This window comes from Phoxinus phoxinus, assembly GCF_949152265.1.
Source record: "Phoxinus phoxinus genome assembly, chromosome: 3".
Classification (NCBI taxonomy): Eukaryota; Metazoa; Chordata; class Actinopteri; order Cypriniformes; family Leuciscidae; genus Phoxinus; species Phoxinus phoxinus.
In genome coordinates, this window is record NC_136878.1 from 8506612 (window position 1) to 8520863 (window position 14252).

General features: G+C 38.6%; 1 protein-coding gene across 1 annotated transcript; it reads left to right on the forward strand.

Annotated features, from left to right (window-relative positions):
* The first annotated feature begins 4305 nt into the window (after positions 1-4305).
* LOC306995695 (uncharacterized protein) lies at positions 4306-10529 on the forward strand. Its single transcript, XM_079607497.1, has 5 exons — positions 4306-4485; positions 6935-7090; positions 7525-7634; positions 7792-8144; positions 9486-10529. The coding sequence occupies exons 2-5, from the start codon at positions 6958-6960 to the stop codon at positions 9535-9537; spliced, it is 648 nt and encodes a 215-aa protein (XP_079463623.1). The 5' UTR covers positions 4306-4485; positions 6935-6957; the 3' UTR covers positions 9538-10529.
* Positions 10530-14252: the final 3723 nt, after the last annotated feature.

Here is a 14252-nt window from a genome sequence, read left to right on the forward strand (position 1 = left end):
TGCGTCAACTCCACGCCGTAGCTACGCCGTCACTCCTACGGCGTCGTGGCCGTTTTATGGTTCTGCGTCGGGTTGTGTTGCATCGCGGTGCATTTCACCGCCAGAACGCTAGGGGGGTGGGGGTGTGACCAATCACAGCCCTTGTGGTCTGCGTCGCCTCGACGCGTAGTTACAATTTTTTGGAGGTGCACGTCGAGCTACGGCGGAGGGGTTCGCGTCGACGCAGAAGGGTCTGCGGGGGTACGCCGTCGATATGACGCAGAAGCATAAAAAGGCCTTTACTCCTACGGCGTCGTGGCCGTTGGTTCTGCGTCGGGTTGTGTTGCATCACGGTGCATTTCACCGCGAGAACGCTAGGGGGGCGGTATCACAGCCCTTGTGGTCTGCGTCGCCTGGCTAGTTACAATTTTTTGGAGGTGCACGTCGAGCTACGGCGGAGGGGGCGGAGAGGGGTTCGCGTCGACGCAGAAGGGTCTGCGGGGGTACGCCGTCGATTCGACGCAGAAGCATAAAAAGGCCTTTACGGTACGTTCACGCGGGTCGTCAGCGTCAACGCTTGACGGAAGGCGTGGCTGAAGTTTGGCACGACGCCATGGTCATAGCAGCGTCAGCCAATGAAATTAGACAGGAATGACAGGATGAACGTGATTGGCTGCCGCCTGGCTACTGTATTTGCATAGAGCGATCCTGATTGGCTGACACTTCTGTCTGCGGCGCCAGTGAATGGCGCCGCCGACGGATCCACAATTCTTTTCGTTTTCGTTGACGCTGACGCCCCGTGTGAACGTACCATAACACATCCTGTGTAAAAAATCCTTTGTTGCCTTAAGGGAGACGTCTTAGCTCATGATCTCATGTCTAAAACAAATTCTATCCAGACAGAACAATGTCATGTCAGCAAAAAGTTTCCTGCTTTTAGCTACAGATCTTAACTGCTGATCGAAACTGCGCACACACATTTTGCCACATTTCACATAACCCAGAGAACATTTCGTTCCTGCAAGTTTGTCCTAACTTATAAATTTCTTAAAAAAGCTTGGTTTTATATCTTTAATAATGTGCTTTTTGCTTATATGATTATATTCCTTTAAATTCTTATGAGTAAACAATACATCTTCAACGTTAATAAAAGTTGTACCCATCTAAAAGTAAAAGAACACATCTAAATGTAAAATTTGTTGGTTACAGAAGACATTAAGGTCTCTCTGTTTAACACCAATAATTTTTTAACAGATTTTTACAATGTTGTTCAGGCTATTCCTGTCTTTAACTGTCAGGTTGTGGAACCAGCAGATAAAAGAAAAACTCAAAAGACCGACCGGCGTAACAGAGAAAGAATTTAGTTTGCGGAGAAGGTAAATTCTCTGTTACCCCTGCTTCACGATGGCAGCGCTGTTTACATCAAACTTAAGATGGTCATCAAAAACAGTGCCCAAGTATTTATAAGATGAGATCATTTCCACTTTTGCATTATGTATGATGCTCTCAGAAGCAGTATCTTTCGCCCAAAGTCAAGAATTAGTTATTTGGTTTTAGATACATTCAAATCACGGCAATGGTTATCACACCATGAGATAAAGTCAGTCAGAGCATTCCCATGGTCAGATACTGGACCTTGGATTAGTGACAACAACGCAGTGTCATCGGAAAATTTCACCAAATAGCTACTCCTGGGCGCTTCTGCAGCCATTTGTGTACATTATAAAAAAAGGGGTGAAAGGACACACCTTTGAGGTAATCCTATGGAGAGCAATAAGGGATCTGATAAATGGCCATTTACTGCTCTCTAACAGTCAAACGATCTAAAATCCATAAACCAAGTTGGTAAGGCAAATTAAAATCACACAGCAGCTTGTCGATTAAAATATGTGGTTGCACTGTATTAAAAGCTGAAGAAAAGTCTGCAAACAGAAGCCCGGTGTCATCTGTCATCCCCCCTTCACTGGACCCATTTCAGTTTGCCTACCGCCCCAAACCGCTCTACTGGGGATGCCATATCCACTGCACTACACTTTAGCTTGGAACATCTGGAGAACAAGAACTCTCTTGTGCGGATGCTGTTTGTTGATTTCAGCTCGGCATTTAACACCATAATCCACCAGCATCTGGTCAACAAGCTCAGTTCAGACGCACTGGGCATAAGTTCTCCTCTGTGTAACTGGATACTGAATTTTCTCACAGTTAGGCCTCAGTTTGTGCGAGTAGGCAATAACACATCCACCATCATCTCACTGAGCACTAGCTCACCCGCAGGGATGTGTTCTTAGCCCTCTTCTCTTCACACTGATGACTCATGACTGTTGTGCAAAGTCCAGCACCAATCACATCATAAAGTACGCGGACGACACGACAGTGGTGGGTCTTATCCAGGACGGAGATGAGAGGGCATATAGGGAGGAGGTGAGACTTCGAGAAAACCAAGGAGATGGTGATTGACTTCAGGAGAAGGTAGCCTGTGTACGCCCCGATCTACATCAATGGGACTGCTGTGGAGATCGTAAAAAACACAAAGTTCCTGGGGGTTCACGTGGCTGACAACCTGTCCTGGGATCTGCACACCTCCTTCCTCATACCTGCGTCTGCACTTCCTGCGGCGGCTGAAGAGGGCTCACCTCAGTCCATCCATCCTGACCACTTTCTACAGGGGTACCATCGAAAGTGTTCTGACCAGCAACATTTCTCTCTGGTTTGAGAACTGTAAAGCTTCAGAGAGAGAGGTGCTGAGCAGAATGGTGAGGAGAGCTGAGCGGACTATTGGGACTACTCTGTCAACCATTCAGGAGCTGGCCCAGCAAAGATGCCTGTCAAGAGCAAAGGGCATCATCAAGGACCCCACTCACCCTGGCCATAAACTGTTTTCCTACCTCCCGTCTGAGAACAAGGATTGTAAGGTTCAAAAACAGCTTCTTCCCCACAGCAGCCATATCACCCTGTAGCCCAAGAATGGTTGCCCACTGAAGCTAAGCGGGGCTGAGCCTGGTTAGTACCTGGGTGGGAGACTCCTGGGAAATCCAGGTTGCTGCAGGTAGAGGTGTTAATGAGGCCAGCAGGGGGCGCTCACCCTGTGGTCTGTGTGGGTCCTAACGCCCCAGTATAGTGACGGGGACACTATACTGCCAAAGAGCGCCGTCCTTCGGATGAGGCGTTAAACGAGGTCCTGACTCTCTGTGGTCATTAAAAATCCCAGGATGGCCAAATTTACCCAGTGGCCTCTGTCCATCATGGCCTACTGATTGGCTTCATCACGGTCTCCTCTCCACCAGTAAGCTGGTGTGTGGTGGGCGTTCTGGCGCAATATGGCTGCCGTCGCATCATCCAAGTGGATGCTGCACATTGGTGGTGGTTGAGAAGACCCCCCCCCCCCCCCCCCCCTTCTATGTAAAGCGATTTGAGGTCTCAGAAAAAGCGCTATGTAAATGTAACAAATTATTATTATTATTATTATTTTGCTGTCAGACTGTTGAACACAAAAACCCACTAGAACATACCAACTAATGTGAATACTACATGTACATAAATTGTCTGTTTTTGACTGTACCTTATTTTCAACTGCACTATTTTAAATATGGATATTTATACTCCTAACTATCTATACTTATATTTTACCGTTTTTTAGATGTTGTATATTTATATTTATCACTTTACATGCTTTGCATACCCATATAAGCATATTTATTAATATTTAGTTTTTCTATAGTGTTTTTGATCTTTTTTTGTGCTATATTCTTAAGCTGTGAACTTTGCACGTAATTTCGTACTACAGTGTTGTGGAATGACAATAAAGAACTCTTGACTCTTGACTTGATTGTAGTCTGTTTCCCACCAATCTCCGACTAATCTGTATTACTGCAGCTTCCCGGCTGTTTTAAATAGTTTGCCTGTTCCTTCTGCCCTGTTTAGAGCCCTGCTTATTGTCTCTCACTTGTTAGTTCTCTGTTTGGAATCTTGAACGTAAACTAAAGGCTCATAAATTGTCATCCAAGCTCTTAAGCAACACATAAAAACCCCATTGAATTCTTTAAAATAAATTAAGCAGGCAAATTTCATCATCGTGTCACTTTGGTCACAGACAGTAAAACTTTACAGCTCAAGCTGCAACAGGAAGTGTCCATTTCATACATTTATTATATCAACATCAAAAATGTTTCATGAACGGTGATGCAATTGAGACAAGTTGGCGGTGATGCAATTGAGACAAGTTGTAGTTCGTTAAATAGATTTTCTATTACTGTGGGAGGTTGTAACTCCTTCCTGTAATGTTGCAAGGGTCCGGGGGCGTTCCATTCCATTCTTAACATTTTTCCCACAACAGACCCAGTTAGGAGACAGGTTAAAGCAGCGTGCATGCGGTAATGAGGGGGCGTCAAACGTGCTGGATTTCAAACACAGTTCTGCAATATATAAGTGCTCACGACATCACTGTTATCTGCAGTCGCTCATTTGGTCCAGAACCGCGAGGACGAGAACATCCGAAAACCAGCTGAGGTAAATGCACGCATTTTTATCATTTTAAAGACTGCTGCAAAATAGATGTAAGAAGCAGGTTGTCATAACATTTTTTTTTTTTTTTTTTTTTTACATAGGCTATAGGCAATTAAATCACAGTCAAACACACTTCAGTCATTATTACCTTCTGTTTCCGTTTGATCTGTTTATAATACGAGCTATAGCATACTGAGCCACTAAAGGGAAATTGTGAGGGGGGGGGGGGGGGGGGGGAACGAGATAGGAGAAAAATTGGTAACACTTTATTTGAAGGGGTGTGCATAAGACTGACATGACACCTTCATAATCATGACATGACTCATGTCATGAATATGAAGGAGGTTTTATGCATGTTTATGACAACTGCCATTCGGCCTAAGTGTTATTCACTCAATTATGACATAATTTTGTTATGACAACTTGACATAAACCAAAACATCATAACCTGTCAGTGTCTTTGTCATGACAACTTGACATAAAACCAAAACATCATAACCTGTCAGTGTCATAACAACTTGACAATACCAAGACAACATACATTGTCATAAATATGTCATAAACATGATATCAAACTTAAGAAACCACTTAGCTTTATGGGTTAACATTACATTAAACTGTCATGTGGTTGGTTTTGACATTGGCTGTCACGAGGCCATTATAACTGTGTCATAAATGTTTTTTTTTTACCTCAACTACAGTGGTACAAATTGAATTTGTCATTAAAAAGTCATTTTAATGACAAATTCAATTCATAAAGCTAAGTAGTTTCTTAAGTTTGATCATTAATCTGTCATGACAAAGACACTGACAGGTTATGATGTATTGGTTTATGTCAAGTTGTCATGACAAAGACACCTCAAACAATCTCATATTTGCATTAAAAATGTCATAATTGAGCGAATGACACTTAATGACAGTTGTCATAAACATGCATAAAACCTCATGTAGGCGCATGACATAAAATTCATGACATGTGTCATGCCATGATTATGAAGGTGTCATGTCAGTCTTATGCACACCCCTTCAAGTAAAGTGTCACCAAAGGGTGTAGGCTAAATGCCTTTGCGTTCCCTCGAGAAACGTTGCGTTCGCTACACAATACAGTAATAACACAGCAATAGTGTGTGTATTTAACAAACCAATCAATACAATTAGCCTATATAGAATCAAGTGAAAACTATAAAATATAGGCCTATACAAAAAATATATATGCAAAATATTCCAAAGGCCATTGAACTTCATACAAGTTGAACTTCGCGTATCTTTGATATCAGGGGCCTCATTTATAACCGTTGCGTACGCACAAACCAGGCCCTGAAAGAGGCGTACGCCACTTCCGACGCATAAGTTGTGATTTATAAAAACAAACTTGAAGGGAAAATTTGCGCACCTGCACGCGAACTCTGACCCATGCGTACGAACTTTTTGGAGACGGAGCAGTTTGGCGACACCGATGGTGAGCTGGAGTTAGGCTAAATGTCTTTTTCGTCACTTTCAGACAGAAAATCTAAAGAAAATTATACAAAATACAGAAAGATAATACAAATGTAATTTTACTCACCAAGCCTATCACTTGAAGCAAATATCAACCCCTTCTTAAATGTCCGCGCCAGCGAGCGCTGGGCCGGCCGTTTAGTGAAACTGACGCATGTGCTGGTCAGAATTATTTGCCCCCTTGGTAAATATGATCAAAGATGGCTGTAAAAAAGAAATCTTCATTGTTAATCCTTTTGATATTATATCGAAAAAATACAAAAATTAGGCCCACAGCATTAAAGATACAGCAGAGTATTTCATTTTACACATGTAGCCTAGGCTACTTTTTATCCCTGTGTGCACCAAACCCATCTTAAGTGTTTGCTGACAAAACATTTTTTTTTTCATCTGACCATAGAACGTTTGAAAAGTACCTGACACGACTGGAACTTCAAACGGGACGGGTTCTATGGTCAGATGAAAAAAAAAAAGTTTTTCCGGCAGCAAACACTTAAGATGGGTTTGGTGCACACAGGGATAAAAAAGTACCCCATGTGTAAAATGAAATACTCTGCTGTATCTTTACTGCTGTGGGCCTAATTTTCTGCCAGAGGTCCTGGACATCTTGTTCAGATACATGGCATCATGGATTGGATCAAATACCAACACATAAAAAATCGAAACCTAACAGCCGGGGCTAGAAATCTTATAACGGGCCATGTTTGGATCTTCCAACAGGACAGTGATCCAAAAACAAATATCAAAATCAAAACAAAAATGGGTCACTGAGCACAAAACCAAGCATCTGCAATAGCCATCCCAGTCCCTGGCCTGAACCCTATAGAAAATGAGTGGGCTGAACTGAAGGGAAGAAGCGCCAACATGGATCTGGGAATCTTTTTTTAAATTGAGTAACTTTCCTTTTTGGTCTTCAGCTGTTATTACCTGTTTGTCTATGGTGTTTGTTTATCAGTGTCCAGAAAGAAGCTATCCAAAATGAAAATCAGCAAAGTTACACCAGCGCGACTGTGTATCAGCGATGAAAAGTGTGTGTGCGTCGAGGTCAGGCGCAAGCCAAGTCCATCTCATCATCAGCTGGTCACGAAGAATCTGCAGACTGGAGGCATAGGTAAAGACTGAGTATCTGCTCTTCCCAATATATATATATATATATATATATATATATATATATATATATATATATATATATATATATATATATATATATATATAGCCTACACATGAATATAGCCTATACATTTTTGGTAAACTTATATTCTTTAAACATGTCAATATAGTTTTTTATTCATTTAGATTTTAGGTTTTCAGGTTTAGTTATTTTAGTACATTAAGTTAAACTAAATAAAAATGATAAATGTTGCCTTGATGGGATGGGAAGAAATATTTATGTACAATTTTTACAATTTAGCTTGTTATATTATTTACTGTGAAGTGTAATTTATGTGGATGTTATCAGTGAAAGTTATTACAAACTGTTGCTTTTTAATGAAAGTGTTTCCATAGTGACTTAATATATTTATGATTTGTCTTTTTCTTTTTCAGTCAATGTGTATGAAATTTTGTATGAAACCAGGAAATGCATGGCGTTTTGTTTTGAGTTGGGAGATAAGGCCATTTTACCATTTACTGATGGTAAAGACGTCAAATTTGAGGTAAGATCTCAGACACTGAATTAAAGGAATTGCTAAAGTTCTTTCTGAAATATTGTTAGACATGGTGTCAAATAGTTTCTTGTGCTTTTATTATCTAATTTTGGATTTGTTAAGATCTGAAATTTCTAACAAAGTCTGCTTGCTCTCACATACACAGGAATTATCCTCAGAACAGAAGGTCACGGAAGAAACCTTAAATGACACGTTCTTATTTCAATGGGGTGAGGCGGGAAGTACAGACTGGCGGAGCTTGAAGTCAGTGGCTCAACCCAGCATGTACCTGTTTTTTAAATCCAATGAAAATAAAGTGACGATTAAACCATTTAAAATGACGCAATTTAAAATCGATAAAAAAGTTTTAACACAAACATCATTAGAGCGTTATTGTACCCCATACAAACTCAAAATGACAACTCAGAGGGTTTCCTTTGTCAGCCTGGACTCGAACCATGGACCTTCTTTCTGTGAGGCAACAGTGCTTTCCACTAAATCAGCGTGCCGCCACAAAAGGTAACTATTCTTACATGTGTAGGCTTCACCTTTATTCCCTTCATCATCACTATTCACTTCATCACTGTATTTAGTTTCAGTTTAAGTTGGTAACATATAGGCCTACTATAAATATATTGACTGACTTTAATTTAACACACTTTTGAGCATACTGTATGTAAACAAGCCCTTGAAATAGTGAGCTTTAGTACATACCGGTATATAGAATCCCCCTTGCATTGCTTTTTATGCTGACTGTATCCCTGTAAAGCCTGACATGTGAAGTAATAGTCCAAAAAAATCTAAATGGAACAGTTTATTGAACCTTTAGACAAAGTTTGCTTGTTTTTTGCATGTTTTTTTGATTATTTTTTTGTTGAGTATCAGGCTTTTATGACTTTTTATGAAATAGTGAGGGAGCTCATACTAGACGAGGAGAAAAAAACCATCACATTTTTATTCAGAGGCCCAAGCTGAGCAAAAATATGCAAATTGATGTTTGTTGCTGATATTGTATGGCCAAAAAGTAAGATGAAAGTGCGTATCTACCACGAATGTTATTTCTCGTGCCATTTATACGCCAAAACTACTTTAGCGTGCATATAGCAGTTTTCGCGTGCATATGATACGCACTTTATGGTGTGTAATACGCACGCACGCACTCCCCACCCAACCCAATTCTAAACAAGCGTTTTCAGTGCGTAGCAAAAAAACATTTTTGGCGTATAAATGGCACCAGAAATATCATTCGTGGTATAGATACGCACTTTCATGAGATCATGTTGGAAATTCTGATAGCTTGTAACGTAAATCAATGGCTTTATAATGAAATGTTCATTTAATTAAGTAATAATTCATTTAAAAGTAATATTGTACTAGTATATGTAATTAAATGTTTATTTAATAATATTTAAATGCTTAGTTTTATGATTAAAGCTCTGTAGTTTTATTGTGAAGGCAAAACGTGTACCCTTAAAACCCTGATGTATGTGATACGCACATTTTTGATAATCATGAAAGAATTAGAAAAAAGTATTGCATGTTCTCAAAAACAAAATTAGTTTTGTGATTGCATAATGTTGCTTCAGTCCATAATGTTGCAGTGTCCATCTTGAAATATGACTATAAAGTGTATTCTTACATTTAGCCTATTTGATAAAAATCAGTAAAGATTTCACAGCAAAAGGCATTTTACTCTCTAAAATAGTATAAATTATCAATCAGAAGATTTTTTCTACAAAGTTTTGATCATGTTGATCATTTAGAGGCCGTAGACATTTGCGTATCAAATATGATAGGCTACATGTGGGGTTAAAAAAGAGAATAAAAAAAACCTAAAGGGAATCTCTCACTATTTTTCAGGAAAACCATGAAGATTACGGCTTTTAAGTGTTCACGAACAAAAGGACCCTGATGATGAGGAAATCGGAGAGAGCAAATTTCCCTGTTTTGTCACTTTTTGTTTTGGCAGGGGTATTTTGTCCATTTCTTTGCATGTTTGCCTTTTTGACGTGAAATGTTAATGACATGCAGTTTTAAGTGTAAAATCAATTGCATTCTTACCTATAAAAACACAACAGGTAGCCTATAGTTCTTCAGTTAGGCTACCCAGATGATGCATTTACTTCATGCACTTAGTAGGCTATAGTTGCAGCTTCCTTACATAGAGAAATGGGAGGGACTACTGGATGATAAAATAACCGTATAAGTCTCACACACACACTAGACATGATAGTTCATAGTATGTAATTGTAATTTGGTACTCAAAAGGAGTCAGTAAAAACTCAATCAAGAGCGACCACTTGTGGTGAAGGGGTTAAACTGCAGACTCGTATGACAAAGAAAATCAGCATGTATTTTAGGACGACTTTTATTACTCACGTGCTTTGCACTAGTTGTTGATGTGCGTTTTTCTAGTAATGATCTGCACATATGTCATACATATTCATGTCTTTATTAACCATATAGTGTGAAAGCTTGGTAAATGTGAAATAACTTGATAAATAATCAGCTCGCTGTGCAAACTTACCCTTCTGTTGACCCTTTTGTTGACTTTGAATTGTATAGGCTATATTTTAATGTATTTCTTTTTTTATTATTTGTTGTTTTTGAGAGAGAGAGAGAGAGAGAGAGAGAGAGAGATGATTATATTTTTATATTGATGAACTCCATGAGGCAAAACGAAAAAAAGAACCAGAAATCACAAATGAACTGACTGATTATGACCTTGCTGAAATGTTTCTTTGACGAAATCTGTATTATGCATTTACTAAATAGTTTATCCAAATGTAATGCAAAAATGCATATTTTAAAATTGAGTACATTGATAGATAAGCTTTATGGTGTTCAACTGATATTGTACTCTATTGTGTTTTACTACCAAATAAACATATATTTTCTAGTGTCATTGTGTTATGCATGAATGACAATGAGAAAGTGAAAAAGCTTATCATCTGCACTTACACAAATCTCAAAAATTGGACAAATGGTATGGCAAAATTTGAAGTCAAGGATATGCGCTTTAGCTTGTTTCGCCACATATATCAGAACATGGCAACACAAAAGCTAAATATAGCCCTGGAAACCCTGCAGTACACAGAAGAGCTTCTCTGCCATGAGTCACATCTCTCTGATGCCCTCCTGCGTAAGCTCCTCCTCATCACTGGTGTATTACTTGCTTCCAAATCTCCATCCATGCTCTTGTTCTGACAATGTGTACAGTAGTCATTTTGACAGACACTTTTATCCTACATAACTTATACACATTACAAGGACTTGCAGTTAAAGAAATGCTCCATGTTGGTCACGACAGACAGTATACAAACAAAAATGTCCTTAAAATGTCCTTGAAACATGGCGGTACTGTGAGTATTGTTAACTCTTGAGATAAATCTCTTATAGGTATGGCCATCCATTCAGGGTGCTGGGCTATTATAAATATAAAAAGTAAATAAGTATAAAAAATTAATTCTAATTCAAAAATAACATCGGCTGTGGGGCACGTAGCCTAGTACATATTTAACAAGAATATATAGAAATAAGGATTGAAATAAAATAATCTAAAACAATAAAGTAACACACATAAGTAAGCAGAAGACTTAGTTGCAGATGTGCACAATTTGTACTGTGTTTGCACTAGTATAAATATACATTTGTAAATAGGCCTATTTTTATGTAAGTTGCTTTATGTAAATGTGTTTGCGAAATATAAAATGTAAAATCAAACATTAAAATGTATTAGCGTAATATTATTACATTAAAATGTATTATTTATTCAGCTATTTGAATCGAGCCATTATGCAACACAATACACATCGTGTCCAATTTTTAAGTGCACACATATTTTAGAGAACATTGCTGTTTATTCAGTGGTGAAACTGTGCAGACAAGGAAGTGAAACCAGTAGTAACCACGTCTGCTCTGCCTGGCATACAAACACGGCAAGGTGAATGGATATCTGCCAGGATTAGTGGATTGAGAGTGACTGTTCATGAAGCTCTCAGCACAATCTGAATGAACGACAGTCTGGCTGACAGCAGTTTGCATCTTGTCCTCATCCATCTCAGAATGGCAGAGGATGTGAAATAATCTCCTAAATCACGGACGCTCTGCCAGGCGTGCCAATGGTATACCCTTGAACTGTCATCGGTGAAGCTTAGGACGTGTGTGTGTGTGTGTGTGTGTGTAACCACGTCAGATGAGGGTCACTGGGTTTATCTCAGTATTGATGCAATAGGACGTTGTGGGATTGAGGAGGGATAGCTGTTTGTCATTATGCAGACAATCTGCAATGATGTTAACAGAAACAGATTTCCTCTTTTTCACTGAATAGTGAACGTACTTGTTAACCAATTAACAGGTTTTTACAGTTGCATTTTTACAGTCTTTTACTGTTTTTATGATACATAACATCAAGAAGAATGAGGATGTATCCAATTACATGCATTCCATTTAGATGTTCTTTAGAAAGTCAAGTTCTCAAAGAAAGTTTTTTTTTGCACTAATTCAAGAGTTCTGTTTAACTTCATCTTTCTGTGTTTTGTCTTTATTATAGCCTTTATTTAACAATTGCATGTGAGATTAATGGGGTATTTGAAGAAACTCAGTTTCACAAAGTTTAGCTCCAACTTTAACTAAACACATGCACAACCAGCTAATGAAGGCATCAGGATTACTTCAAACTTCATGTGAGGTGTGTTTGAGCAGGACTAGGAGCTAAGTTTCTTGTTCCTAAAAAGCATGATATGTTAAATATATTCTTCTTGCCAGTTGACTATATGAAGCATTGATTATGTAGTGAGTTATGAAATTCTTCATAACAGTTCTGATATTCTGTGCAATTCTGAACAAGCCTTGTGCACATGACTGGGCAATTTACTATTATAAATGTATGGTTAAATTACAACTTTTTTCTTGAATATCTTTTTCTAGAATGCATTCTTTTTTGTAGCCAAAATGACCACATTTCATAAAAAATAAAAAAACTGCTAATAAATTCCAAAGTTTTCCTCTTCTGCACAGAGTGTTGCAACATTCGACTTGCTTTCCAGTTTCAATCCATTCCCATAGGAACTGAAATCCACAGAGGCAGTGTCTGTAACTTGCTCTCTGATTTTCTTCATGGCACTAACTAATCTGGTAAACTCAACATTTATGATATAAACACTTCTGAAAGTGTCAAGAACACATATGTAAATGTATGGCAAATAGAAAAGAAAACAAGTGGTTGCTAAACCATTGAGGTTTACTCACCCTTATGTTGTTCCAAACCCGGATGACTGTGGAACTTAAAAGATATGTTGGTAACCAAATAATTTCGGTTGACTTCCATTATATGGACAAAAAAATACAATGGAAGTAAATGGGAACCGACCGACAGTTACCAACAATCTTCAAAATATTGTATTTTATGATTCGCAGAAAAAAGAAAGTCATACAGGTTTGAAACGACATTAAGGATAGTAAATGATGACACAATTTTCTGTGGACTTTGTTATTTTTCTGTGGACTTTGAAGATCTTTTTGATGAAATCTGAGCTATTTCTGCCCCTCTATCGACAGCTACGCAACAACCACTTTGACGCTTCAAAAATGTCATAAAGAGATCGTAAAACTAATCCATGTGAATTGAGCAGTTTAGTCCATATTGTCTGAAGAAACACAATAGATTTATGATGAACAGATTGAATGTGTGCTTTTATTCACATAGCCTATAAACATTCATCAACTCACACAGTTGTGGTAAAGCATGTTTGCTTGACGTTTTTAATTGTCTGACGAACAGCCTGCATGCTCTAAACGTTATCTGTGTGAAAGTCCACTATTAAATGTGTGCATTTTCGGAGCCTTAGTGTGCCAATCTGTTCTGTTTTTTTATTATTTCCTTTTGTCGAGCACCCAACTTGTCACGTTTTTGCTTGACGTGCAAGAACCAATGAGGTTTATTCTCGAGCGTCAAGCAGTTTCGGCTGAGCGTCTGTTTATGTTCGCTGATCCATGTTTATATGTGGATAAAAGCCTAAATTAAATCTGTTCATGATATAAAGTGATCGAGTCTCTTCAGAATATTCGAACTAAACCGCTCAATTCATATATAGATTAGTTTTATTATCTCTTTATGAACTTTTTGAAGTGTCTGTTGCGTAGACGGGAGAGAAAGCTCTCAGATTTCATCAAAAAGATCTTCATTTGTGTTGCGAAGATGAACGAAAGTCTTACGTGTTTGAAACGACATGAGGGTGAGTAATTAATGACAGAATACACCTTTTTGAACGATCATTTTAAGTCCGAAAAGTTGCCCATTTTATTGTCATGGCACAGCTCTCCTCAACATGATTTAAAGTAACATTTATAAGACAAACAATGCAGGATGTTCAAATCTCTACGTATGAGAAATAGTAGGCCTATTAGCGATTCTTGCCTTAGCCAACAACACCACTAATGAGAGGCGGTTTCAGGGTTGTCTTCAACTGCACCAGCAGAAATTGCTTGCAATGTCCTTGAGGCCAAACTGAATCTGTGAAGTGGAACAAACGGAGAGTTTGCGAGATTCTGTTTCACACAGATAAGAGCAAGTCTCTGTGAAAGAGCAGTCCTGTTACAACCAGACCTCAGTATGCATGAATTCAG